Genomic DNA, 26610 nt, shown 5'->3' with positions numbered 1-26610 from the left:
TAATAACATTAGTCCACGAAGAGCAGCACCCATTGATTACCACCCTCTGTCTTCTCCCACTTAACCATCCTTTTATCCATTGTAGCAACTTACCCTTAATACCATTGTGCTCCAATTTGTACAATAGTCTTCCATACGCAACAGTGTCAAAAGCTTTCCTGAAATCCAAATATATGATATCAAAATTATTTTTTGCATCCAGTTCCTTTGTAACCACATCATAATATCCTATTAAAAATGTTGAAGGAGATGGGGTGGGGCTTTGCTCTGGTGACTAAACATGGGTTTCACCACTTCAACCAGTTGACGAGAGTCATCCACCACCCAGAGAAAAAGTTTTTTTATAATAATAATAATAATAATAATTTCATACATATAATTAATATCAAATTAATATACACATTCTAATAACTTGCCCAGGACTGGCAGTAATGATCAATATGAGCCAGGATCACCTGCCAGCTTTTCCAGATTCTTCAGAATCACTTTAAAAACAAGAATTATAAACATCTAGTAACAATTCCGAGCACATAAAGTGGAACTTCTTCACCACCAAAGCCCCGAGTCTCCCCATTTCAGAGCTTTTCCATCTTTCTCGATGAATGATGGAAAATATGAAGGAAAGAAAAAGACTTCTCTCACTCATCATTTGATCAGTGAGAGAAGTCTTTCATCGCATCAGAATAAGAATTCTGATTGCATACTGTTATTTCAGTCTGAAGTTCACTGTTAATATTATGCATTTGGATCTTAGAAAGGCTTTTGATACAGTTGCACATGGAAGACTGCTGCACAAATTGGAGCAGTGTGGCATTGGAGGCAAATTGCTGTTATGGATAAAGGGGTGGTTGAGGGGGAGAAGACAGAGAGTGGTAATCAATGGACACTGCTCATCGTGGACTAATGTTATTAGTGGAATCCCTCAGGGTTCAGTGTTGGGTCCATTATTGTTTTCTCGATTTCTAAATAATATTGATGATGATATATCAAGTTTAATATCCAAGTTTGCAGATGATACAAAGGTTGGCAGGGTTGTTAAGGACACTACTGATGCCATGCTGCTGCTGCATCAGGATCAGAACCTTTCCATCTGCTGCAACAGATGGAAAGGTTGAGCAGATGGGCTGAGAGGTGGCAAATGAAGTTTAACATTGACAAATGTAAAGTACTACATATTTGAAACAGCAACCCCAGAGCAACGTATCAACTCTGTGGTACTACACTGACAGTGTTAGAGAATTAAAAGGACCGTGGGTAATTGTGCAGGCAGATATGAAGTTCTCTGAGCAGTGCAGACGAGCTGCAAGAGTAGCTCATGGTGTCTTGTCAATGATATACAGGAATTTTTCTAGCAGGGATAAGGAGGTGATTATTCCCTTGTATAAGGCAATGGTCAGGCCACACCTTGAGTACTGTATACAGGTCTGGAGACCTCATTTCAAGAAGGTTATAGAGCTGCTGGAACAGAGAAGGGCAGCAAGATTAATGAATGGAACGATGGGTTGCTCTTACAAAGAAAGGCTTAAGTTTTGCAAATTACAGTGTCTGGAGACTAGGCACCGTCTAGGTGATCTGATAGAGGTTTATAAAGTCTTGAATGGTTTGAGCATGCTCAATGCTGATGGGATTCTTCTTCTTGCTCAGAATAATCACCTGAGAGGGCATAAATTCAAATTGAGGAAAGACGGATGTAGGATAGATGTGCGGAAATGTGCCTTTAGCCAGCGGGTAGTCGATTGGTGGAACAGATTTCCATCCCTTGTTGTGGAAGTTGATAGCCCAAATAAATTTAAGGCTAAGCTGGACAGGTATTTTGAACAAACCGAGGGGTGAATTGGAAGTTTTTTTTTTTTTTTTTTTTTTTTTTTTGGCTGATGCTGCATAAGCTTGCTTTCTTGCATCATATGCCTCTACTAATGCTAATGCTAATGGTTGAGTGGGAGAAAACAGAGAGTAGTAATCAGTGGACACTGCTCTTCGTGGACTAGTGTTATTAGTGGAGTCCCTCAGGGTTCAATGTTTGGTCCACTGTTGTTTTCTGTATATTTATAAATGATATTGATGATGGTATATCAGGCTTAATGTCCAAGTTTGCAAATGATACGAAGGTTGGCAGGGTTGTCAAGGACATTACTGACACTATGCTACTGCAACAGGATCTGGAAAGGTTGAGCAAATGGGCTGAGAGGTGGCAAATGAAGTTTAACATTGACAAATGTAAAGTACTACATGTGAAGCAGTAACTCCAGAGTAACGTATCAATTCTGTGGTACTACACTGACAGTGACAGAGAATGAAAAGGATCTGGGGGTAATTGTGCAGGCAGATATGAAGTTTTCTGAGCAGTGCAGATGGTCTACAAGAGTAGCTCATGGTGTCTTGTCAATGATATACAGGAATTTTTCAAGCCGGGTGATTATTCCCTTGTATAAGTCAATGGTCAGGCCACACCTTGAGTACTATATACAGGTCTGGAGGCCTCATTTTAAGAAGGATGTAGAGCTATTGGAACAAGTACAGAGAAGGGCAGCAAGATTAGTGAATGGAACGATGGGTTGCTCTTACGAAGAAAGGCTTAAGTTTTGCAGATTACTGTGTCTGGAGACTAGGCACATGCGAGGTGATCTGAATTTTGGTGTATAAAGCCTTGAATGGTTTGAGCATGCTCAATGCAGATGGGACTCTTCCTCTTGCTCAGAATAATCACCTGAGAGGGCATAAATTCAAATTGACGAAAGATGGTTGTAGGATAGATGTGTGGAAGTTTGCCTTTAGCCAACGGGTAGTTGATTTGTGGAACAGACTTCCATCCTTTGTTGCGGAAGTTGATAACCTAAATAAATTTAAATATCAGCTGGACAGGTATTTGGAATGAATTGAGTGGTGAAATGGGAGCGCGTTTATTTTTTGGCTGATGCTGCATAAGCTTGCTTTCTTGCATCATATGCCTCTACTAATGCTAATTGCAACAGAATCAAAAGCTTTCCTGAAATCCAAGTATATAGTGTTGCTCTATTGTGTTTGGCTTCGTATTTTTAAATTTCCATTTAATTTTTGCTACTAGCAGTTCATGGTCGATATCAAAATCTGTACTTCTAAGAGTTTTAACATTTTGAATGGATATTTTCCAGTTATTTATTAAAATGTAGTCGATACAATCTTTTATTGTATTTCCATACAATAAAAAATTGTATCCATGTATATTTATGTTGAGATCTGTGGTAGAACAGTGTGTTGGTGATGAATAGTTTATTTTCTTTGCAAAAGTTCAAGAGTTCTTCTCCTTGCTCATTTCTATTTCCTATCCCGAACTTTCCTAATACGCCGCTGAAGTCTGTCAAAAAACCTCCAACTTTTGCGTTAAAGTCTCTCATTGTTATTAAAATATTTTTTTTTTGTTTGCCTTAACTATGGTTTCTTGTAGGTCTGAATAGAAGGCAGCTATCTCTATATCATCATGTGAGGAGTCTGTGGTGTATACCTGGATTATTTTTATGAAGATTCCTTTTTCTTTCCCTTTTATTCTTAAACTTAACATTCTTGAGCAGCTTGGGTGAATTTTTATTATTGAATTTAATAGATATTCCTTTACTATGAAAGCGACTCCTTCTCTATATATATATATAGGTGCCTCCGTAGCCAGGTGGGAAGGAGCAGCAGCGCGTAGCACATGCTTCATGATTAAACCGGGGTTCGAGCCTGTCACCACAAAATACGGAGGATGCGGAAAGGTCCACCGCAAGGAATGACCACCGCATATCCCAGAGCAATATGGCCTTAGTTGCTAATGCTCCTAAAAAAACGAAATAACCAAATTAACTAACCTTCTCTATACAGTAAACCCACGCTATTCGCGGTATCTGTATTCACGGTCGCTGATTTAACATAAAATGAAACCTAAAAAAATGTGAATTTTAAAGCGCCGTTAACATTTTCCGCCATAAAGAAACATGGGCATGGCTAAAGTTATCTTTCCCAGTCAAAACAGCGCTGTGGGTGGGGAGAGAGGGGTGACAAAATCGTGAGCGTGGATGTTTCTCGCTAATCCTTGTTCAGTATGTGTTATGTGCTTGTCATGGAAGGTTTCGTCGTTTGCTTTTAATTTATATGCTTATAAATTGAATAAATTTATCAATTTATAAATTGATATGCTTACAAAAATGATAAATCTACCGTTTTGCAGTGTAAAACAGACTTTTTCGAGTGTGTTAACGGAAGAAAGTGACTTTATTGTGGACAAGTTCTTTCTAACCCGTACAAAAATATGGCTACGAATTACAAGGGAAATGTGAAAATATCAAAGAAGGTGATGACATTAGCGAATAAAATTGAGTTATTAGACAAAATTTCTAATGGTGAAAGTGTCTCCTCAGTGGCAAAACATTATAAAATCAATGAGTCAACCGTACGATCATCAAAAAATCGGAAGAAAAAATCCGCCGTAGTGCCCGTGAAAATGCACTAATTGCTTAAAAAATTTGCTCTGTAACTCGTGATGTTAAATTAGAAAAAATGGAAAAAGCTTTAAATCTGTGGATAGAAGACCGAACTCAAAATAAAATTCTGCTAAGTTCACTCATCATTCGTGAAAAGGCAAAACTCCTTTATCAACACTTTAGCGAAACTGGCGATAGCACTGGCGGGATAAGTTTTTTAGCTAGCAAAGGCGCTGGTTTGAAATATTTGTTTGAAATTTCTAATAAATATTATATTTAATATTAAATTGTTTCTTATTTTCATTTCGATGCCTTATGCTTGCATTTCACTATGTACATAGTCATATTATGAAGGTACATAAAATACATACATACATACATAGACAAAATTTTAGACTAGTTTTTCTTATATATTTCATACTTTGGAACGGAACCCCTTTATTACTATGGGAGCCATAACTTAGTATTCGCGGCATTTCTCAGGAACGTAACCCCGGCGAATAGCAGGGGTTTACTGTATATGTTTTCTCTTCTCAACAAGTAAAATATTCTTCCTTCTGTCATATCCAGTGGTCCTTCTTCTGTCCAATGTGTCTCTGACATTCCTACGATATCCCATTTGATCTTTTTCAATTCTTCTTCCACCAATTTTATTTTCCCGGGTTTGTAAAACGATCCTACGTTTAGCATTGGAGATACATTTGAGTTTTTGCTGACCATATAGCTTTCTTCACAGCTGTTGTCCCTGGTATAAGAACAGCCGCTTCGGTTACCCCAGATGCAGTAGCATGATTGTTTATCTTTCAATGACTGAGATCCATAGGGTTTAAGGCAGATAACAGGTGGGCAGGAGCAGCAGTGTGTAGCACACGCTCCTTGATTAGAGCAGGGTTCGACCCGTGACCACCAAATACTGAGAATGTGGAAAGGTCAGGGTTGTTATTGTTATGTTATTTGGTTTTTAGGAGCATTAGCAACTAAGGCCATATTGCTCCAGGGATATGCGGTGGTTATTCCCTGACCTTTCCGCTTCCTCCGTATTTGGTGGTCACCGGCTCAAACCCCGGTCTAATCAAGAAGCATGTGCTACGCACTGCTGCTCCTGCCCCAGAAAGGTCATGGAATGACCACAACATATCCTTGGAGCAATATGGCCGTAGTTGCTAATGCTCCTAAAAACCAAATAACAAACAAACAAGGCAGATAATGCAGCCGGCTTGCCATTCCTCTGTTGCATAGTTAGCAATATATCGGAAGAGTGACAGACTTCTACTGTTGCTGAAGATATATCCTCCATCTTCACCTGTAACCCAGGCAGGGGCCCATCCCAGGTACTGTTGGCCAGAGCCAGCCAAGCCCGGGATTTTTTTAAATGAGGTATATGCTCCTTCCCCTCCTCCTTTCTCATCTGGGCTTGAGACCGGCAATTGCTGGCATCATTCCGTTTCTCCTTAAATAATACTTTATAGTAGTCTTCTGCTAATTGAATTATACTTTCGTGTTTGGCATAAACTATATTAATCAGTTTTAACTATATTCATCTTTATTCCGAAACCCTTACTAACTCTGCATAACTGATTAAAATATTTCCTTTAATTCTTTGGGATTGTGGCTTATGATCACAATAATGTCATCTGCAAATCATAGATGGTTTAGGTACTCTCCATTCACACTGGCTCCTTTCCGTGACCAGTCCAATCTTCTGAAAGCTTCTTCAAGGGCAGCAGTAAACAACTTCGGAGATATTGTGTTCCTTGTCGAACTCCTTTCTCAATTTTAAATTTGCTACTGTCTTTGTTCTTTGTCTAGTCTAATAAAGGAGGTGGCATTCTCATATATTTTCTTCAATATCATAATGTATGCGATGCCTATGCTTTTTCTCTCCAGTGCCCAAAATATATGGCCTTATGCTGTATGGAGTCAAATGCCTTTTCATAATCCACAAATACCAAGCATAATGACATTTTATATCCATTTGCTTTCTCCTTTAGTTGTGATATTATGTGAAGGTGATCCATAGTCGAGAATCCTGTCCTAAAGCCAGCTTGCTCTTTCAGTTGATTCTTACCAAGTATTACTTCTAATCTGTTAGTAATGACCCTTGTGAACAACTTGTAGATGTGGTACAAGCTAATTGGTTTATAATTTCCAATTTCTGATTTATCTCCTTTCTTATGCAGCAAAATATATATTTGCATTATTCCACTCATGTGCCCTGCCTTTCCTAATGTATTTTAGCATTAGCATTACCATTAGCAGAGGCATATGATGCAAGAAAGCAAGCTTATTCAGCATCAGCCAAAAAAAAAAAAAAAAAAAAAAAAAACCACTCCCATTTCACCCCTCCGTTCGTTCGAAATACCTGTCCAGTTGAGCTTTAAATTTGTTTAGGCTATCAACTTCAATAACAAGTGATGGAAGTCGGTTCCACCAACCAACCACCCGCTGGCCAAAGGCAAATTTCCGCACATCTATCCGACATCCGTCCTTCCTCAATTTGAATTTATGCCCTCTGAGGTGATTATTCTGAGAAAGATGAAGAATCCCATTGGCATTGAGCATGCTCAAACCATTCAAAGCCTTATACACCTCTATCAGATCACCTCGCCAGTGCCTAGTCTCCAAACTCTGTAATTTGCAAAACTTAAGCCTTTCTTCGTAAGAGCAACCCTTTGTTCCATTTACTAATCTTGTTGCCCTTCTCTGTACCCGTTCCAGCAGCTCTACATCCTTCTTGAAATGAGGCCTCCAGACCTGTATACAGTACTCAAGATGTGGCCTTACCATTGCCTTATACAAGGGAATAATCACCTCCTTATCCCTGCTAGAAAAATTCCTGTATATCATTGACAAGACACCATGAGCTACTCTTGCAGCTCGTCTGCACTGCTCAGAGAACTTCATATCTGCCTGCACAATTACCCCCAGGTCCTTTTCATTCTCCACCACTGTCAGTGTAGTACCGCAGAGTTGATACGTTGCTCTGGGGTTACTGTTTCCCATATGCAGCACTTTACATTTGTCGATGTTAAACCTCATTTGCCACCTCTCAGCCCATCCGTTCAACCTTTCCAGATCCTGTTGCAGCAGCATAGCATCAGTATTGTCCTTAACGACCCTGCCAACCTTTGTATCATCTGCAAACTTGGACATTAAACTTGATATCCCATCATCAATATCATTCATAAACACCGAAAACAACAACGGACCCAACACTGAACCTTGAGGAACTCCATTAATAACATTAGTCCACGTTGAGCAGTGTCCATTGATTACCACTCTCTGTCTTCTGCCACTCAACCATCCCCTTATCCATAGCAGCAATTTGCCTCCAATGCCACACTGCTCCAATTTGTGCAGCAGTCTTCCATGTGCAACGGTATCAAAAGCCTTTCTAAGATCCAAATATATAATATCAAAGTTATTCCCTGCATCCAGTTCTTTTGTGACTACATCATAGTATCCAATCAAATCGGTCAGGCAAGACCTGCCCTTAACAAAACCATGCTGCGTCTGAGCTATAACTGAATTCTTGTCTAGATGATCCTGCAGTGCTTCTTTAACCAGTGCCTCCATTAATTTTCCTGGAACAGAAGTTAAACTAACAGGTCTATAATTACTTGTGTCAGCCTTTGATCCTCCTTTGTGAATTGGGGTTACATTTGCACATCTCCAGTCTATGGGTACCTCCCCTGAGTCCAAAGAAGCTCTCATAATTATGGCTAGGGGTTTGCATACCTCCTTTGCTGCCTCCTTTAATATAACTGGATAGATCCCATCCACCCCAGGTGCCTTTTTTATGTTTATCCTCAACAATCTCTCCTCCACTTTCCTCTCAGTTATTACAAAATCATCCAGCTCACTGCCAATGTTTACTTTACCTACATCATTCTCCTTCCTGAATAACTCCTCATGCGTGAATGTAGATGCAAAATACTCGTTTAGATTGTTAGCCACCTGAGCAGGATCCTCAACTGTTGAACCATCAATATCCAGTGGACCAATCTGATTCATCCCTTTCCTTTTCGAGTTCAAGTATGTAAAGAACTCTTTTCTGTTTTTCTTTGCATCCTTTGCCAAGGATTTTTCATAGTCTGCCTTTGCCTGCCTAATCTCCTTTGTGACTTGGTTACAGACCAACTTATATCTATCATAGGCTTCCATGTCACCCATTAATTTGTATGTATCCCATGCATTTTTCTTCTCTGCCACATGTCTCATTAGTTCATCTGACAACCATTTAGGCCTAAACCTTGAACAATATTTCTTAGTTGGTATGTAAAGCCTGGTAGCCTCCAAGATTAGTTCCTTGAATGCTTCCCATTTAGAGTTTGCTGTTGGTAACATCATCAGTTGGTCCCACTGTATAGAATTTAAATACTGTCTCAGACCATCATAGTCGCCTTTACGAAAACAAAAACCCTTCCCTTTACCTCTGATGGTAGTTACCTCCTTGAGTAAATCCCACTTCAACACACTGTGATCACTGCCACCTAGTGGTTCATTTATCTGCAGGTTCTTAATGCATGAAGAATCACTACTGATAATCAGATCAAGAGTATTGCTCCCTCTTGTTGCCTCACGAACATGCTGATGTAGAAAACAATCATCCAATAAATCCACAAAAGCCTTGCTAGTGTGCGAGTGACCAACCCACAAATTCCAGTCAATATCTGGGAAATTAAAGTCCCCCATTATAAGACTCTCTGATTTACTGGCCCACTCTATTTCCCTGTACAATATCTTATTATACTCATCAGAGTCATTAGGCCTATAGCACACTCCTACTCTCAATTTTGAATTCCCTATGCTTATGTCACACCAAACTGACTTGACACTGCCCTGTCCATCGATGTCGACTGGCTTCACTTCCTTGGACTTTATGTGTTTCTTAATTAATAGCATAACCCCTCCTCCCCACCTGTCCTGTCTATCCTTTCTATACACATTGTATTCCCCAAATTCCAGTTCCGTATTACTTATATCTGTGTGACACCACGTCTCTGATATCCCAACAATATCTGCCTTTGATGTTTTGAGCAATACCTCAAATTCATCAAATTTATTTACCAAACTCCTAGCATTGGTGTACACGCAGGTATACATGCACCTGTTTCTATTCTTAGCTACCCTAACACAACCCATGTGTTTACTTGTACCGCAATGACTACCAGCAGTCTCTGAAATATCCTGCATCTTGTTTTTCAGACTTCTGCTCATTTCAATAGAAGCAGTGCAAGAATCACTTCCACCTCTGCCACTGGCTACTGTTAATCTATTAGTCCTTGTATCCCCCCCAACTAGCAGTTTTCCGACCCACCTAACACTGCCTCGACAGCATCAGCAAAAATTCTTGCACCCTTTCTATTTAAGTGTATCCCATCCCTGTAGAAGCAATCTCTCCTGTTAACAAGTACAGTCCAGGCTGAAAAAAATTCTACCCCTTGAACCTTGCACAATCCCTCCAGGGCCGAATTGATCGACAAGGCTCTCATCATATACTCCCTCCTATCGTGTCTGGGCAGAATTGCAGACACTTTCAAGTTCAACCCTAATTCACGGCTTTTTTTCAACAGTGACCTGTACTTGCTAAGTAATTCCGCCGGTCTCCTACTCTGAATATCATTAGTGCCAACGTGTACAACTATATCACCTTTTGTGCCCTTAAAAGATGATATCCGCTCTACAACATCATCAACCTTTGCCCCTGGCAGACATACCCTGGTCCTATTCCACCTATCCTTTTTACAAAGTATGTTCCCCGTTTCCCTGACAATAGAGTCACCAACAACTACTAGTTCCTGTGGGACCAGCGCATTCTGCCTAGGGGGCTGCTTCTGTGTTGCCTGATGACCAAGTGCAAGCTCTGGCGTTGATGTGGGCAGATTTTGTGAAGAGTCTTGCCTGTTTCTGCATCATGTCTCTTCCTCCTATTTTAACAACTCTACAGTAACTTCGTCTTCACCTTGGGCTTTTTGATTCTTCATTTTCTTCAATGCATGTTCTACCTCATCAGGAAGGATATTAGATATATTGTATGTATTGCTAATTTGTGATCCATCTTCCCCACATCACTTCCTTTCTCCTTATATAATACTTTATAGCAGTCTTCTGCTAATTGAATTATGCCAAACTGTTTTTTGTGATTGGCTATCCAATTTTGTCTCTGGCTGCTCACTGCTCTCTGTCTTCTAATTTCTACACTAACGCTGGTGTTCCCCAATGTTCGGTTCTTTCCCCCACTCTTTTCCTCTTGTATATTAATGACCTTCTTCCAATCCAATGGAAGAATAGGATTTCTGGAAATCTTATCTATTGTTTTGCTGATGATAGCACCTTTCTTAAATCTTATCTATTGTTTTGCTGATGATAGCATTCCACCTTTCGGTTTGGGAAACCTTGCCTTGCAGAAAGAGCAACTTCTCAAATAAAGTAAAAAAAAAGTAAAGTGCAGCCATTATCAACCCACTGCAGGATGGAAGCCTCCTCAACAATTCATGCTGAGGGAAAATGGACCATAATCTGCCACGCTGGTCCAGTGCGGGTTGGAAGATCGACCGTATTCAGCAGTCAGGGGCTTGAACCCCGGTCTACTCAAAGAGCGTGTGCTACTGCACTCATGCTCCTGCCCACTTGGCTACGGACTTCTCAAATATCCATTACCAATTCCTTAAATGCTGATCTCCAGGTAATTCTCCAGTGGGACAAAAAAATAACCTATTTGATTTCAATCCCTCTAAAACTCAGTCCTGTCTTATATCTCACAAAAAGGTTTCTTCTGCTCCTATGCTTATCTTCAATGACACTCAGATTTCTAGACAACATCACATATCTTTATTAGGGATTACCCTGACTTCTAATCTCTCTTGGCCTAAGCACATCACAAATATTGCTTCCTCTGCATCTAAGAAACTGGTTTTCTCTTTTTCTCTCAGTGTTACTTTTCTTCCAAACAGCTGCTCATGCTGCACAAATCACAAATAGCCTTGCTGTTATTTGGTTTTTAGGAGCATTAGCAACTAAGGCCATATTGCTCCGGGGATATGCGGTGGTCATTTCTTGACCTTCTGCATCCTCTGTATTTGGTGGTCAAAGGCTCAAACCCCGGTCTAATCAAGAAGCATATGCTATACACTGCTGCTCCTGCCCACCTGGCTACGGAGGCGCCACAAATCTGCCCTACCATGGAATATTGTTCCTACATCTGGGATGGTGCCCCAAAACTTGTTTTCTGGAACAACCTCCATACACATTTCCTGAAAATCACAACCTACATAAATTCAAGTCTAATGTCAACAAGTATCTTCTTTTATTTTCTTAACCTTCAACCCATGCATGGTACTAAGCACTATAGGCTCTAATACCTCTCGTGAAAGGAGTCTTCATTTTAAAAAAAAAAAAAAAAACCTTAATAAAACTGTATAGTTTCAAGTTTTCTAAACTTAGTTAGCCATCCAATTACAACTGTATAATATTTATTACTCTTCTCCCATATATATTTTTAAGTCTCTCTCTCTCTCTCTCTCTCTCTCTCTCTCTCTTATATATATACAGTGGAACTTCTCTATTGCAAACTTCTATTTAAAACATTGCACCTTGAAACGAAATGACATGTAAAATTAACCCCATATAGCGAAATGTTAGTTGTATGTAATGAATTTTTTAAACATTTACTGCTAAACAGCCGCAAAATTGCGGCTGTTTAGCAGTAAATGCTTAATTCCCTTCAAAATTGCTCATTAGCATCTGGAATTAACCACTCTTTTAGTGAACACTTGTGGCCATTGACACCCGTAGGAGGGTCTTTGTTTCATTTTTGTTACAGTTATAAAACCAAATGGGTTTTCTTAAAAGTGGTCACGAACTTTGCAATAAATAGGGTAGATTTGTAAATTGATGTTGGCTAAGGGAAAAACGAAATTCGCTACGGGTAAACCTTTAGTGCACTGCAGCGACAATATACAATGCTTCGATAGTTGGTTTTTAATAATGCCTACATTCACTTCTCACCTCAACAATACCATGTGACCCTCCTGTTAATCATTATATGATAGTTTTTGTATATGTCTGTTTTCACCTAACTGGACTACCAGTAGATGGTTTTCATGAAATTTTTTTTCAATTTCGTTGTTTTAGAACAATTTGTCATCAATCACAGGTTATATGCTCTTTTTTTTTTTTTTCTGAAAAGTAACATACAGCATACATTAACCATAAATTTTCTTTAATGTATATATGAATGAAAGCAGAATAAAAGGAATTCACAAAGCCATATATTTCTTCAAAGTGACTGAGAGGAAAGGTCACGTGATACGGTTGAATTGACAAGAAAATGTCACTGAATAGGCAGCACTAACAATTCACTATATGGCCAGTGCAGTGAAGTTTGCCGTGACTACACAGTGTATGTATCGGAAGATCACCATCCGAACGCCTGCAACGGTGGAGTGAATTCTTCAAAGCTCTGTATAATCACGACCCACCTCAGGGACCGCCAGCAACAGCACTCTCGATCGACCGCCCTGAGGTCTCCATGGTCGATGTTGAGCCTACAGTAGAAGAAGTGAAAGCAGCCATACAATCCCTGAAGAATGGCAAGGCACCAGGAGTGGACCAAGTCACCACAGAAGCGATCAAAGCCGGGGGAGATGTACTGCTTCGCCGACTACACTCACTCCTCAAAACCATCTGGTGCACTGAACAAATTCCGTTAACATGGAGGAAAGCCATTATCGTACCAATCCACAAGAAAGGTGATAACCGGGACTGCAAGAACTACCGTGGCATCAGCCTCCTTTCCATCATTGGAAAGGTCTTTATGAAGATTATCCAGTCAAGACTGCAAAAACATCGCGAGCAAACCAGTCGAGAAGAACAGGCAGGATTTAGACCCGGGCGAGGATGCTGTGATCAAATCTTTGCCATTCGTCAGCTGATGGAGGAGAGGATCCGGTGTGGACAGCGAACCGTCATTGTTTTCATTGACTTTAAGTCTGCTTTCGACTGTGTCCACCGGCCTGCCTTATGGAAACTACTAGAGGTTGAACATGTACCTCGAAAAGTCATCACACTCCTCCAAACTGCATACAACGGTTTAACCAGCCAGGTGCGCATCCAGAACGATTTATCTGAGGAATTTACCATCCAAACTGGAGTCCGCCAAGGGGATGTAGCCTCCCCGTTGCTTTTCAACATCGTGGTCGACGCCATTATGAGGCAAGCATTCAGAAACAGACAGGGCATACAATATGACAAGGATCACTATGTGACTGACCTGATGTTTGCTGATGATAGTGCTATCCTTGCCGGTAACGACGCTGAAGCCACGGAAATCCTCTACGACATTGCCCGCATTGCCCGGCCATACGGTTTGAAGATCAATGCTGGTAAGACAAAGGCCCTGACAACAGATGGGTCGCAAGCCACCATCTATCTCGAAGGCGTCCAGATCGAGCAAGTGCAGGACTTTAAATACCTTGGGTCGCTGGTCCAGGAGAAGAAAGTTGCATCCACCATGGAAATTCACAGCAGAATTGGACAGGCGGCCACTGCGTTCGCCTCGCTCAAATGGTGTCTGTGGAAGAGGACCAACATTTCCACAAAGACTAAAATCCGACTCTTCCGGACTTTGATCCTGCCCATTCTTCTTTACGGATCGGAAACATGGATTTGTCTCAAGTTAGATTTGAACAAACTTGAGGTATTCCAAATGCGATGCCTGCGGCAGATCTTGGGCATCTCTCTTCGCGACCGCATCACTAATGATACCATCTGCGCCAGATGCCAACAGCAACCAACCATTGCCGACCAAATCCAGAAGCGAAGGCTCAGATGGTTTGGCCACGTATGTAGAATGGGCACGAACAGAATACCATCCACACTCCTTTGGAGACAACGACCCACCCAATGGAGCATCCAACGGACCGCGCCTAGGAAAACGTGGGCCAAGCAAGTGGAAGATGACTTGAAGAGCCGACGTCTCGACCTTAACCAGGCCAGGACTGAAGCCATGGATCGTAAGGTATGGAAGAACATCACAGAGCGAGTCCGAAACCCTGCGGCACCTACAGCAGCATACTGGTTGCGTGGCCAACCGCCTCCCCCAGCTGCCAGCTAAGGACCAAAGAAGAAGAAGAAGATGCTCTTTTTTTTTTTTTTTTCTGAAAAGTAACATATAGCATACATTAACCATAAATTTTCTTTAATGTATATATGAATGAAAGCAGAATAAAAGGAATTCACAAAGCCATATATTTCTTCAAAGTGACTGAGAGGAAAGGTCACGTGATACGGTTGAATTGACAAGAAAATGTCACTGAATAGGCAGCACTAACAATTCACTATATGGCCAGTGCAGTGAAGTTTGCCGTGACTACACAGTGTATGTATCGGAAGTGAGCCTGTCGCAGCCGAGTAATTTTTACCGTTGCAGAAACAATGTCGAAGAGAAAGTGTTTAAGTATTAATGATAAAGTCAAGATTCTTCATGATATTGACCAGGGGTTTTAAGAGTATAGCATACCTGCAAGCAATTTATCTATGATTTTAAAAAAAATTGAGAAATGATACATGAAAAGAATATACCAACTTTTTTTTTTTTTTTTTTTGTCCTCGACTTTTTCCCATTTTATATATGTGGTCAGTGTTTTTAGTGTTTTGGCATGAAATTTTTACAGCCGGATGCCCTTCCTGACGCCAACCCTCACCCTTTATCTGGGCTGGGGATATGCGGAGATCATTCCCTGACCTTCTGCATCCTCCGTATTTGATGGTCACGGGCTCGAACCCCAGTCTAATCAAGAAGCGTGTGCTACGTACTGCTGCTCCTGCCCACCTGGCTACAGAGGCACCAAAAAGAATATACCAATATCAGGTCCAATAATTAAGCAACAAGCTCTGAAATTTGCATAGTTACAGAATTCAATGCAGGCACTGGGTGGTTAGATAAATTTAAGAAGCGCCACAGAATTGTGGAAAATGTTATTTGTGGAAAAAGGAAAGTTGCAGCAGTTGGAGGAACAACACCTTAAAGAAGATTTTAGGAGAATATGAAACTAAGGATGTTTTTAATGCTGATGAAATGGGTTTATTCTTTAAATGTTTACCTAATAGAGCACTTGCTTTTAAGGATGATAAATGTTTTGGCAGAAAACAAAGCAAAGAATGCATCACTGTGCTAGTTGGAGCCAATATGACAAGGAGTGAAAAATTAAGACTTTGTCATTGGAAAATCAAAAAACACAAGATGTTTTAGAAGCACAAAATCATTGGAAGTTGACTATACCTTTAATAAAAAAAAATAAAAAAAAGCATGGATGATAAGTGCTATTTTTGAAGAATGAATATTAAAACTAGACAAGCGTATAACAAAAGAAAAATTGTGTTGATTACTGAAAACTGTCCACCATATCCTGTCAAACTTAAAAGTGTGAAGTTGTTTCCACCAAATTTAACATCAAAACTCCAGCCAAAGGCCCAAGGCATTATTAAAAATTTTAAATTTCATTATTGAAAGAGAATAATGAAGACTGTCAATGCGTTACAAGAAAACAGAAACTTGGAGGTTACAATTAACCATAGAGATTGCATCTCTGAACTGGCAAAACTTTGGACAAATGATGTCAGTGAATACACTACTCAAAATTGTTTTATGAAAGCAGGATTTGTATTGAATACAGAAGTCAGACGAAGAAGGTGAACTGGCACTTTCACAATTGAAAAACTTTTTGGACATAATTAGAATCCTCCGGAAACATCAAAAATGATATAACACTGGATGGTTATGTTTATGTAGGTCAAGATCTGGCTACAACAGAACATCCAAATGAAGATGAAATACTGCTGAACAATGCTAATAAGATGTGACCATGATCACAAATAAATTAACGATGATGCTGAAGATGCATCAGAACAACCCATAGAAAAGCCAACTCGCAAAGAAATGATTCACGCTTTTAAAACAGTTCGTCTGGGTCTATAATTTTGTGAAAATGTTCCCGATAATGTTTTTAATACTCTGAATAAATGTGAGGTTTTCTTTGAGAATCAGACATTTTTTAATTGTACTATGCAAACGAAAATTACCGAGTTTTTTTTGTTTTTTTTACATTTGTGATACTGGCAAAAATTGTGTAAACATAATTTAAAATAAGTATGTTTTTGAAATAAAATACATTAAAAATAAATGTAGAATCGTTTTTATTTTCTAATTAGATAACAATTTTAAAAAAAAAAGATATCCTCTGTAAAATGAAATTTCTCTATAATGAATTTTTTCGCTGGATTTATCGAATTTGTTAGAGGGAAGTTTGACTGTATATATATATATATATATGAATGCATGCATGGACTGTCTAAAGCTAACAATAATAGAGAAAAACCACATTTCATCTATGAATTTCTTTTTTCCAAAGAACATAAGAAAAAAAGAAATAATAATTGCTCAGCAGATTTCTCTTTGTCTGTTTTAATGAAATTTGGAATGGCTAAGACAAATCTTTCCAAAAGAACTATATATAAAATTTCACAAAAATCCATCCAATGGTTAATGAATTGTTACATGAAGACAGAGAGACAAGAAAGACAGACAAATGGATGAAGGGAGGTGGTTAAGACAACAGGCACTTGTGCATATTCAGCAGAATCTTGTTAGTATGTTCATTATTATTTAGCATGTTTTCCTGAATAGTATGACAATTTTCCAAAGTCCTAGTCCCATTCCTGTTAACTATATACAGAGATCACATTTATGATTCCCACTTAGGATGCTTAAATTTCTTCTGGGTATAGCATTTTGTTTTAATGAATCATGTTGCCTATTCTTTAATAATACCCTCTTGCTAAAGCCCTTGAGTGGAGATTTTTGGAAGTTGCACCAGCAAACCTACGAGCAGAGATTCTCAGAACACCACACCAGCAAGCAAGTCTGTGAGGAAAGATTCTTGGCAGTCATGCCAACATCTGGTGTGTACTGAACAGTTGTCTATTATTTACCAGGAATCACAGCAGCCATCTCCAGGCAATATCTGGCATGCAAAATTTTTATTTTTCAAATAAACACACTGAAGGAAGAGAATATGATCAGCAATTTCAACTGTTTCTTATAAGCCAGTTGCCAGAATTATTCCTTATTTCAAGCGCATGAAGATGTGGCTGTCCTATTTAGCTGTGCAGTTTCACAATGGAGAAAAAGACAAATTAAGAATAACTGAAAATCATACAAGTAGTAAGCTTCACATACCATAAGCTTCACATGAAATGTGTAGCTATTGCGCAGATGCTGAACGTCCATTTGTCTACACTCAACACAATAGTATCCAAATGGGAAAAAAACTGAAACTGCGTTCAAAGACAGAGTAAGTGGCAAGAGAAAATGCATGCATGAAGGATAATCCAGAGCTTGAGCAAGTGTTGCTGAAGTGGTTTGACCAAGTATGTGCATCAAACATACCAGTGGATGGTCAAAGGCAGCTAATGTAGCCAAAAAATGGCTAAATGATTTTAGGAAGTCAAATGCCTGGACAGAAAAATTTAAGAAGAGATAAGCTTGTGTATCATTGTGTGTGTGTGTGTATTGAAGATACTAGCATGAGCATAGAGATGGTGGATATGTGGAAAAATAATTTGCCAATAATTCTCAAAGAAGACCACCTAAAAATATTTTTAATGCAGGCAAGACAGGTCTGTTTTTCAACCTTTTTTTACCCAATAAAACACTGCAGTTGAAAGGTGCAAAATGCAGTGGGAACAAATTGAGCAACGGAAGGCTTACAGTCCTGTTATTTACTGCAAAAAAAAAAGTGGAACAGAGAAATTTGTGCCATTGGTGACAGGGAAAACAAAAGAACACAGATGTTTTGGTTTCTCTGGGAGCCCATTTCTGAATCTTTTTTTATGAGCATTAGTTAACAAAATGGGGTCAAAGAATAGAAAAAATTCACTTTATTTACTCTTCCAACACCTCATATTTGCAGCATGTAAAGGTGGCATCCTGCCTGGCCAATTGTACAAGTTACCTACAATCCCTTGATCAAGGTATAATAGTGAGTGAAGTAAAATTATATAAAGAGACATGTACAAAAGAGGCTGGCTTTTGTACACACCACACAGAAGAAAATTTTGATACTGGATGTGGTGCACTTTGTAAAACATGTGTGGGATTCTGTTGATGCAAACAACGTAAGGAACTGTTTAAACAAAGTGGGCATTAAATATGGGTTTCCCAATGGCTCTCTGGTAGCAGACACAGATGATGACAATAAAATCAGATGGATAGCTAACTGCCAGGAAAAAATCAAAGTTTTAACAATTATGTCAAGAGTGACAACAGCATCACCGACTCCCAGCTTTGTTGCTAGAAGAAATGAAACAACACCAAGCAGAAAGGGGCAAAGATGACAGTGAAGAAAAAAAGACTCATACCGGTTAGAAACTTCTGATGCTGTCAAAAGCCACAGAAGCCATGGATACTGTACAGCATTACAGTTGAAATTTTGATAGTGATTAAGACGTAATTGATCTGTGGTCAAAAACGACATGATTATTTACAAATTAGGCCAGAACAATAGGAAACAAAGAACTCTAGATATGTTTTTAAAAATAAATGTTTGGTAAATAAATACATATTTTAACTCTTGTGGGAATTTTGGTTAGTACATTTTCCCATTTGTAACTTTGTTTTTTTCCTCAAGTCCTCTGAAAAATGTACTGATGAGATTCCACTGTGTATATGCAAACAAGCTTAAAAAATAAAAATTAACTTACTCTGATTATTATTTATTTAATGTTTTTTTTTTTTGGGTGTTTTACCAACCCTTATTTCAAAGAAATTTATGCAGGGATAGATACCAGAAAAATCATTCAAAAAGTATGTGTTGACTAATAAACTTGAGTTACAGCTGGAATCAATAATAAAAAACATCTTATATGCTATGAAGCAGAGGGGGGAGGGCAGATTCAAGAAATACAACTGAGGCTTAGACAGAAGAATATATATGCATACTTCACCAATACAATACAATTAAGAAAATTTCCATAATTAGTGTAATCAATACAAAAATTATTTATATCAGAATAAATAAAAGAATAAAACAAACCTGGTCTCTTGAAAATTGAGAAGCAGCATCTTGGAGGACAAAATCAAGTAAAAGTTTTGGCACTTTAGCTTCTATTGATTTATTGAAAATCATTTTAGTTTTTGCTGAAACTGGTTTTAGTACTGAAAATGTATATAATACAGGCAATTAATACAACTATATTCTCAAATGAAAAGAAAAGTAACTTCATACTACTTAATATTTATGAAAAATAAATCTATGTAATGTCATAATCATCACATCAATTTAAAATTCTAAACTATTCTCAGTTTCTGTAGGTGCATTACATGCTAACCTAACTGTAAAGGTGGCACATGACATGCTCACAAATTTATGTCATTGAATACAACAAAGCATTTGCAGCATTTATTTTTTTCATTATAGTATAGTTTGAGAAGAAATCGAAAAATCTAAAGTTAACTCTATAGAGAACAGCTCTGCAGTATATGCTGCATTCAGGAGGAATCTGGGCGCTTCCATAGCCAGGTGGGCAGGAGCAGCAGTGCATAGCACACACATTCCCTGACCTTTAGCACACACTATCAAGATAGTGTGTGCTAAAGGTCAGGGAATGACCACCACATATCCCGGGAGCAATATGGCCTTAGTTGCTAATGCTCATAAAAATCAAATAACAAACAACAAGGAGGAATCTGCTCGAACATAGCGTCTGAAAAGAGAACAGCAGATTCCACACACAATTCCGAACTCAAGTGGTCTGGGTAAACTAGTAAGAAGTCAGGCTGTTCAGCTCGGTGTGCTAAATAGAGCTGAAGATAGGCGGAATATGGAGTATTAGACTTCATTTGGTTTTTAAGGGAGAAGTCATTAGCTGGTATTTGAGCATGATAGGATGGAAGAGGGTGCTTTAGTCATCAGGAAACCTTATCTGCCATGATGTTAAACTCTCTGAGTAGCTTTTTGACAAGAATACTAAATGGATAGTTGGCAGTCTGATGAGTGTTATGAAGATTTTCCCAACATACTTCAAAAATGGATGTAGGGTGGTCGGGCAGGGAGTTCGGTTTAAAAGCATACTGTTTTCATTGAAGCGACAAGGATGGTTCATTTTCTTCCACAAATAGACTTTGGACATGAGATACTCTGATTACACAAGTAAAAAATTCAGTTGCTTGACTCCCTTCACCTTGATGGTGAATGGGATCAAGCCACTGAAGAATGCTATTTCCACAAGTCCACAACACAGATGGACCAGTTTTCACCACAAGAAGCAGAAGAGAGAGAACATGGAGAATATTCAACCAATGTATGAGACATTACATAGTGTAAAAAATTATGGAAATCCTAAAATCTTAAAACTTTATTAGACAAATTAAACAGACAACTTGTGTAGTTGAGACCCACTAAATTTCGTAAAGTCGGACAAATGCTAACTTATTGTGATTTTCTCTTGTAGAGGATCTGTGTTCTCATTTTGAATTTAAAATCACTGGTGTGAATTTAAACCAAATAGGATAGTGTAGGCTATTAATAAGTATTTTTGGAATATTAAATTTTGTAAATATTATATTTTAAGTCATATACACCCTCTTATCATGACTGGGCAGAATTGCGAACATTTTCAAATTTAACCCTAGTTGTTGTTTGTTGTTTGTTTGTTATTTGGTTTTTAGGAGCATTAGCAACTAAGGCCATATTGCTCCGGGATATGCGGTGGTCATTCCTTGACCTTTCCGCATACTCCGTATTTGGTGGTGACGGGCTCGAACCCCGGTCTAATCAAGAAGCATGTGCTACGCACTGCTGCTTCTTCCCACCTGGCTACGGAGGCAAATTTAACCCTAACCTGCATTTTTTTACCTGTACTCGTTAAGTAATTCTGCAGGTCTCCTACTCTTTGTCATTAGTGCCAACGTGTACAACAATATCACCTTTTGTACCCTTAAAAGATGATATCTGCTTTACAACGTCATCAAATTTTGCCCCTGTCAAACATAACCTGGTCCTGTTCCACCTATCTTTTTTTCACAATATATTTCCTGTTTCCCCGACAATAGAGTCACTGACAACAGCTGTTTCCTGTTGTTGTAACTCTACTCGCAGGGAAACAGGAAATATATTGTGCAAAAAGGATAGGCAGAATAGGACCAGGGTATATCTGCCAGGGGTAAAAGGTGATGATGTAGAGCAGATATCTGTTAGCTGGGATCAGCAGAAACTACACTGAGGATGGATGGGAATGACTGATGTGTCGTAATCATCACCAGGATCTTATTATTGATATGAGTTTGACACAGTTGAGACTAGGGCTTGCAAACCGGTTTTATAAACCGGTTAAATCCAGTTTTCATATTGAGTTGCTAAAACCGAAACCGAGCTTCTAAAACCGGATTCAAATATTTTTTTTAGTTAGCCCTCGAATATAGTTTTTTGTTTCGCACATTTTCTTTTGTTTGTTCGTTTATCTGGATCATTGTGTGCTTTATGTTTTTTATTTTATTTTATTTTAAGGTACGAATCTCATGGGAAGTGGCCCAAGTGGCCAAAGGAGGGGTACCTTTTATCTTCCCACCTGTATCATGGCACGATGCAGGTGTACTCATTTACGACTGAGTGAGTCGGAACAATAGTGTAAAAGAAAATGCTCAACATTTCTCCGTTCCATCTCTCTTGTTCGCCAGGCAAGTTATGGAATGCGCCTTATTGATGGGGTTACCTACTAGAAACAGATTCGCTGAATATTGCATCAAATTTCAATCGTAGAAAGTTTTTTGCTTCTTTATTCCTATTAAATTTGCGGACAAATGTTCTCCAAAAAAGCAGCTTCACCAAATTTAACTTTTATGTAATTTTGAAAATACAATAGATTTAATTGGGGAAAAAAAATTTCAAGTAAATAAATAAAAAATTTCTTTTGTTAAAATTTTGAAACTTGCCTCATTTAGACTCTTCATTCAGTGCTTGCGGGAGTGACACATAGTATTGTGCCTTTGTTATCTTTAATATTTTTATTTAAAATTGTCGGTGATATAAATTCCTACTAATTAATATTTATTACTCTTAATATGTCTAAGATGAAATCAAATGTATGGAATTATTTTGCTCGAAAAAGCAAAGATGAAGCACAGGTTCAAAATGTCAGAAGATAATGAAGTCGTCTGGAGGATGGTAAGAACACTAAAAAACTTTATCGTTAAAAAATCTATGGAAGAAGAGATTTGAAAATTAGCTGCTTTAGATGGATTTTCTTTTAATTCATTTGCCAAGAGTGAGTTTATACAATCAAGCCTTCACCTTCAGAGAAATAAATACGATAAATTACCACCAGCCTCAGTGAATGGAATTAAAAATATGGTTCTGAATTATTATAAAATTAAGAAAGAAGAACTGATTCAGCATTTCAAAAATTCATTGGTTTTGGGTACATGGTATTCATTGACTCTAGATGAATATACGTCTATACAAAATAAAAGGTATATGAATATAAATGTGCATTCAAAAGACAATCATTGGTCGTTAGGTCTTATTGAGATTAATGGTTCACTTGATAGCAGAAGAACTGAGCAAATTGTGAATGGACACTTGAAGGAATTTGGTTTGAACTTGGATGAGGATATTGTTGCCTGCACCACCGATGGAGCAGAAATTATGATTAAGTTTGGCAAGCAAATTACTCCTAATCATCAACAATGTATAGCCCATTGTATACATCTGTCAGTTATAGATGTACTTTATGAAAAAGCAATCAATTATGGTGCCACAGTCTCTGAGTCTCCTAAAGACAATGAAGAAAATGAAAATAATGAAGAAAGTAGTGATGATGAAGAAGTTGAAGAAAGACAGCAAGGCATGCTTTATCAAACCGACTTTACCTATGAGCTCATTTATTTCTTCAATCCAATGGCCAATATTGCACAAACTATTAGCAAAGTCAGAAAAATTTGCAAGCCTTTTCGAAAATCGCCTACCAAAAATTACATATTACAAAATTTTGTTAAAGCAAAATTTAATGGGAAAGAATATAAACTTATATTAGATTCCAAGACTAGATGGGATAGCACATTCTATATGATTGAGAGATTTTTGAAATTGAAAAATTGCATTAAAAATGCTCTATGTGCAGTACTGTCAACTGAAGCTGTGTCTGACGATGACTGGAAAACACTTGAATTGCTACGTGAAACTTTGCGACCAGTTGAAATGATTCTGAAGGCTATAACCTCAGAAGATACAGACTTACTTAAAGCAGAGTCTTCAATAGAATTTCTGCTTGCTAAGCGTGATACAGCAGAAAACCCATTTACTTTAAAGTTTCACCAAAGCCTTTTGCAGCGTTACAATGCAAGACGAAATTGCCAAACTGTGGCTTTGCTGAGCTATCTACACAACCCCAAAAAGTTTAGGAAAGAAGATTCAGATTCAAGAACTTTTGATTTTCCAAGTAAGCAAGTTTTGAAAAAGCATGCTGAAGAGATTTATCAGAGATTATTTTCAAAACATTCTGAAGAAGTCTTAGCGTTGAATGAAGAAACTGAAAATAAACGAACTGTTCTTTTAGAAGAAAACAAAGACTTGTCTAGTTCTGATTTTGGAGATACACTCATGCGAGAGTATGATAGTGTAATAAAGAGATTAACTGAAGAGCCTTCAAAATATCCGAGTGAATTGGAAATCAGCATAGAATTTAAAATTTTGGAGGCAACTAGCAGTAGAAGTGAAAAGCTGAAGAAAGTTTATAGAGCACTGCTGACCATTAAACCAACAAGTGTCCAATCTGAGAGAGTGTTTTCGATCACTGGTCTCTTTAACACAAAAATAAGGTCAGGTCTATCAGGAAAAATGCTTAATATACTGTGTTTTTTAAAGGATCATTTTCAGAAAAAAGCTGAGTAATAAATAGTAAAGTAATTTCCCTAAGCTGTTTTTTTTTTCATATTATTTTTATTTATTTATTATTATTATAGGGCTTATTATTTTTTTGTTTACTATACAAGAAGATAGTTTTTATTCAAAGGATTTGAATACAATTTGTAATTTTGTATAATCTCAAGCTGGTTACTTTTTTTGGAATATTTAAATTTTTTATTTTTTTTACTATAAGAGGTGATAGATTTTGTTTAAAAGATTTGATTACGATTTGTACAATCTACCCAAGATAAAATAAATACCTGTGTTATAAGCTTTTAATTATTTTCCCTAAGTCTGAGAAAATCGGTTTTAAAACCGGTTTTAAGAGTAAACTTCTGTTAAACTTGGTTTTGAAATTTCTCGGTTTTATGCAAGCCCTAGTTGAGACCAGTGATTCCTACATGCTCTTTTAATAAATGGTTCGTAATCAGTATAGGGCACATTCAGATGACAAGAAAATCCAGTATAGGGATATTTAGCAACATGATCTATACATTCATTACCTGGGATGTCAACTTGACCTGGGATCCAGTAGAAGGTGACCATCTGGTTGGATATTTGATAGTGACATAATCTGGAGCAGATCTTTTTCAGAATGGGATGAGAGGGAGAAAAAGCAGACTGAATGACAGTGACTGCACTTGAGGAGTTTGTATATATCAGAGCTTGCTTGGAATGGTGATTGTCTATATTATTGTTTATGTTATCTAGGGCTAGTTTTATTGCAGTTCTTGAGAAGGAGGAAGAAACCACTGCAGCACCTATAGTTGCATCTGTTTTTGAACCTTCAGTACAGATATGTAGTTTCTCTGAGTTTTCCAAAGTATGTGCTCCATGTGGCTGCTGAAAGTTACTTACTGCTAGGGAGTATATACACTCATCTCAGAAAGAGATTGTCACAAAGAGGCCAGAATTGAATCCAGGGAAGTTAAGGAGTAGCAGTGTCTTGGAAGATATGATGGAAGTTAATGTCACAATTGTGCATGAGATCTTCCAATTGAAGTCCAGCATGGCAGTTTTCATTAAGTTTTTTGTGGTGTGGCATAGCATACTGGGAGGCAAACAGATACGCGCAACTGGGATGAAATGAAATACTTTTCATTTTTACCATGTTGTTATACAGTAAGGATTTCCCTCCTGAGGATCAATTGCCTCAAAATACATGCTTTGGACCATGGATGTTCTAAAGGCTCCCACAACAATCTTAAGGGCACTATGCTGGATGGTACTCAGACATATTAGGGAACTTTTCCTTGAAGAGTTGTAGACTAATGATCCAAGGACCAAATTAAAGTTCTGCAGAGATGTAATAGGAAGCTTCTATCAGCACTCCGGACACAGCAGAAACAGCTCTTAGGATGTACAATTTTCTGAACAAGCCATCGAAAGTAAGCTATAAAAGTAGCAAAATTAAATTTTTATCTAAATATAAGCCCAATAAATGAAAGTTATGGTAAGAGAAATCAGAATGTTTTTAAATATATTCTGGATCCAGATGTGGCTTGCATTTTTTACAGAAATGAATGATTTCTTTTCTGCTAGGGAATAACCATTCCATAGTGCTAATACTGCTATTTTCACTGGAACCCTATGGGCAAAAGTAGAGGAGCACACCCTCTACTTTTTCTAAATGATTTGGATAAATTGTTCAGAAAACTAATCTGAAATGTTCTGTAGAGTATGAAGTTTTGGATAAATTTGGGTAACTGCCTTCTCAAACCAAAAGAATGAAGATCTTGAAAAACACCAAATTACCAGTGGTCGAAAGCTTTCTCAATATCAAGATCAACAACAATGACCAAATGCTGTCTCATTATGAAAGCATTGTGGATGTTTGCTTCTGCTTTCATCATCAAATTTAATGTGGACTAATTCTTCTGAAGCTCGCAGTTATTACCGCTTAGCAAGTTTTTAGTTTCCAGGAACCACATTAGTTGCCTGTGAACCATTTTTCCAACACTTTGCCTAAACAGTTAGTAGTCAGTGAAATTAATCTGCTGTAATTATATGGAAAGGTAAGATCCCTTCTTGGCATTTGGAAGGCTATGACAATTGAGTGATGACAGGAGTTTGAGCAAGTATTTTCAAAAAATATTCAATGACAAGAATTTAACAATGAGCTTTTTGCTTTATTGTTTAGTTGTTTTTTTAAAATTACACAGTGGACTCCATCTGGACCAGCAGCACTAATGGATGTTTTATTGAGAGAT

The 26610-nt window shown here is 38.0% G+C and overlaps 1 protein-coding gene across 1 annotated transcript in view; it reads right to left on the bottom strand.

Annotated features, from left to right (window-relative positions):
- Positions 1-26610, bottom strand: part of LOC150088255 (intermembrane lipid transfer protein VPS13A-like) — a 3009916-nt gene that overhangs the window by 2671329 nt on the left and 311977 nt on the right. The window contains exon 10 of the mRNA XM_090370087.1: positions 19532-19653. Coding sequence (XP_090226213.1) covers positions 19532-19653 — 122 coding nt within the window. The remainder of the gene's footprint in view (positions 1-19531; positions 19654-26610) is intronic.

Source organism: Mastigoproctus giganteus, chromosome 3, assembly GCF_048544385.1.
Source record: "Mastigoproctus giganteus isolate SK-2022 chromosome 3, ASM4854438v1, whole genome shotgun sequence".
Taxonomy (NCBI): Eukaryota; Metazoa; Arthropoda; class Arachnida; order Uropygi; family Thelyphonidae; genus Mastigoproctus; species Mastigoproctus giganteus.
Note: the sequence above shows the minus strand (reverse complement) of the source record. Positions and strands in the feature narration are given on the sequence as shown.